Source organism: Elephantulus edwardii, unplaced genomic scaffold (assembly GCF_000299155.1).
Source record: "Elephantulus edwardii isolate Elephantulus edwardi_28Jun2011 unplaced genomic scaffold, EleEdw1.0 scaffold00095, whole genome shotgun sequence".
NCBI lineage: Eukaryota > Metazoa > Chordata > Mammalia > Macroscelidea > Macroscelididae > Elephantulus > Elephantulus edwardii.
Window position 1 is genome coordinate 10,513,576 of NW_006399845.1, and position 3,575 is coordinate 10,517,150.

At 36.8% G+C, this 3,575-nt stretch overlaps 1 protein-coding gene across 1 annotated transcript in view; it reads right to left on the reverse strand.

The window, feature by feature from the left end:
* ANKHD1 (ankyrin repeat and KH domain containing 1) overlaps positions 1 to 3,575 on the reverse strand; it is a 165,344-nt gene that overhangs the window by 84,694 nt on the left and 77,075 nt on the right. The window contains exons 9-10 of the mRNA XM_006891229.1: positions 1,813 to 2,050; positions 1,176 to 1,367 (exon numbers count right to left, since the gene is read on the reverse strand). Coding sequence (XP_006891291.1) covers positions 1,176 to 1,367; positions 1,813 to 2,050 — 430 coding nt within the window. The remainder of the gene's footprint in view (positions 1 to 1,175; positions 1,368 to 1,812; positions 2,051 to 3,575) is intronic.

The window sequence follows — 3,575 nt, forward strand, 5'->3', positions numbered from 1 at the left end:
AAGAGTACTGAATGTACCATGGACTGCCAGGAAAACAAACAGATTCATCCTGGAAAGGGTTAAAACAGGCTACCCCTTGGAGGCAAAGATTCTGGGGCTTCCTCTGACATACTTTGGACATGTTGTAAGGAGAGACAGGTCTTTAGAGAGGAACATCATGCTGGGTAGAGGGGAGGAACAGCGCAGGAGGGGAAGCCCCTCTATGAGGTGGATTGATTCAGTGACTGGGGTAAATCGGGATGGGTTTTTGTCTGAGGCAATGAGATTGGCACAGGATAGAGCACGGTTTAGGGCTGTTGTACATAGGGTCGCTATGAGTCACAAACTACTCGCCGGCACATAACAACAACAACAATAATAAAAGGTCCAAAATGATGAGTAATGGGTAGCTATATATTTTAGTTACCTCTACACATTCTTTTTTAAATTTAAAAAAATATTAAAAGCTGGATAAAAAAATGAATTTATTCATTGAATTACATTAAACAAAAGATGAGATGTTAAGGACAGAGAGGTAAACTAGATTAATAGAAATGGAGCCCAAATGGAAATGAGAATGTTTATATATTGTGAAGACTATTACCAACATAACAAAACAACTTAAGCAGAAATTGTTAAATGGGAAAACAAACCAAACTGCTATGTAACCTTCTACTGAAAGCACAATGGAATATCACTAAGAATACATACATATTTATATCATTATTTAAGAGTGTAATACTTGGTTTGTTTTGGTTTACCATATTGTAATAAGGCATACACTATTTTAAAACCAAGCATTTCTATAAAGAAAAATTAAATTCCCGTTTATTGTTTGCTTTTGTTTTAAAAAAATGCTTAGAAATGTGAATAAAAAGACATTAAAATATCATATAATATTTTATATAGTATCTTTTACATCCATTTTTGTTAGCAGGAAAAAATCTCTCTTCCTGAAGCCACAAACTATTTCACAAATGGAGGTCAACTGCAAATACTATTAAATACATGTAACAAAAAAGGTGAATTTTTTTTTTTATTGTTAAATGCTGGAGGCTAAGAGAAATTAAATGTGGAGGTGACTATCAACCTCTGTAGAAATGAGAAGTTAATGTTAAATTAACTGTTAAATTAGCTAAAGCTAAGAAAGAAATATACAATCTTTTTTCTAAACAGGCATTTTCAAACCTACATACCAGCAGTCAGCAAATATTTAACCAGTTCCAGGTGTCCCTCCTGAGCAGCCTCCATTAGAGGCGTGGAGCAGCCAAGTTCTATATCAGCCCCTGCTTTAATCAAGAAATCTGCAACTTCAGAAAATCCTCCGCAGCAAGCCAAGGTAAGAGCAGTTTCTTGTGTTTCTTCTGTCTGGGCATTTATATTTGCTCCTGGCAAAAAAGAAAAAAGATACAAAACTAATTACCAAAGGTTATGCTAAACATATTGTTCTCAACTATACTAAACAATTCTATCTTCTCTGTTTCTGTGGTTCCTCCCAGGGTTATCCATAATTTATTTTACCATAAACGCAAAAAACCACACCACAAAACCCAACTAATGTCACTGATAATGACAAAAAATAGTTAGATATAATGGACTTTTGTTTGTTTTTTCCTCCCTTAACATATTTTTTTGGGGCTTCAGAGGAACATTTACATAGCACACATGCAAAGATTAATATGCAAATTGTTCTATCACTGCAATATATCAACACTCGACTCATTTCTGACCTATGTTCCCTGTTTTTCTGCCTTTCCATGCCTTCTCATCTTTGCTTTTGGGCAAATGCTGCTCAGTAAATGGATTTTATTTTTCTTAGAAGGAAAAATGTACCTTGGGCTAGCAGTAGTGCTACCATCTCTTCATGTCCTTCCCGAGCAGCTTCCATCAATGGAGTATATCCTTCATCATTAACTTCTTCAAGATTTGCTCCTCTTTCAATAAGTAGAGCTGCCAATTCAACATGCCCTCCACAGGCAGCTAGTGTCAATGGGGACTCGAATGAATCTGCAGGCATGTTCACTTGAGCACCACTATCCAAGAGCAAGCGTGCTACTTCTACATGTCCATCCTACAAAAGTAAAACAAAGAATGAATTTCACTTTCCCTGTTTGGAGATTCCCCTCCCTGCAACCCCAAATGAAGTAAAGAAATAAAAGATCAGGAAAAGACAGAAAGAAGAGACACAGAAGATTCCATTTAGATGTATACATTTATTACTGTGTCCACCTGAGTACATTGAAATCTACCTTAATAAAAGTTCATTAACATTATTTTATTTTACTTCTGAGCAAATACGAAATTTTCCATAAGAATCAGACTTGGTGGCATACAGGGTTTTTTTATTATTTTGTTTTAAAATTTATTATTAATTTCAGAAAAATTTACAGAGACTTTGGATTTCCATTCATTCATTGTTGCACTTTTCTCCCCTCCCAACCCTCACCCCCAAGTACTTACAGAGACTTTGGATTTCCATTCATTCATTGTTGCACTTTTCTCCCCTCCCAACCCTCACCCCCAAGTACATTACCCTCTTGCAAAACTAAAACAAAAATTCTTTAATTGTTTTACAAACTCTCCCCCAGGTCCACTCCACCATGTAGCCTCCTGTCATGAAAAAAATACCTAATCACATATCCGTTGTAAACAGTTTTCTCCCTCACCTGTTTCTATGCAGTATCCATTATTTATCCCATCTTTCTCAATCTCCCCCAACCCTGATGTCAGTCCTGTTTTACTAGAGTGGCAGCATGTAGTATTTGTCCTTTTGTGACTGAGATACTTCACTTAGCATAATGTCCTCCAGAGTCACCCATTTTGAATAATATTGCATGAGTTCCTTGTTTTTCAATGCAGCCTAGTATTCCATTGTGTGAATATACCACAGCTTCTCTACCCATTCGTTAATGAAGACAGTTTTAATTCCAAGTAATTTTGAATGATCATATTCTGTGAAGTTCAAACAACTATTAAATTCCAAAAGCCCATCAAAATTTAACAGCACCTCAAAAAAATTACTTTTTATACTCCTGCCACATCAAATAAAACTATACTAAATGTCACAGGAAAACAAACAGTTTCGTTCTGGAAAGGGTTAAACCGGGTGGCTCCTTGGAGGCAAGGGTTCTGAGGCTCCGTCTAACATACTTCGGACATGTGAGGAGAGACCAGTCCTTGGAGAAGGACATCATGCTTGGGAGGGCGGAGGGACAGCACAGGAGGAGAAGGCCCTCTATGAGGTGGACTGATTTCAGTGACTGGGATAATCGGGATGGGAGTGTCAGAGACAGTGCGATTGGCACAGGACAGAGCGGAGTTCAGGGCTGTTGTACATAGGGTCGCTGTGAGAAGCAAGCGACTTAACAGCACATAACAACAACAAATGTCATACTAAGTGCAGAAACAGTATTATATTCTTTTAGAAACAAACGAAAAAAAAAAAAAAACAAAAGAAACTCTGTGAGGTCATTACCACTTGGGATTATATTATCAAGATGTAAACCCCTGTGGATTGACACTATCCTGTATTTTTCCTCACTATAATAGCTTAATGTAGTGAGGAAATGAATTTTAGAAAGATGTAAAATTAAGAC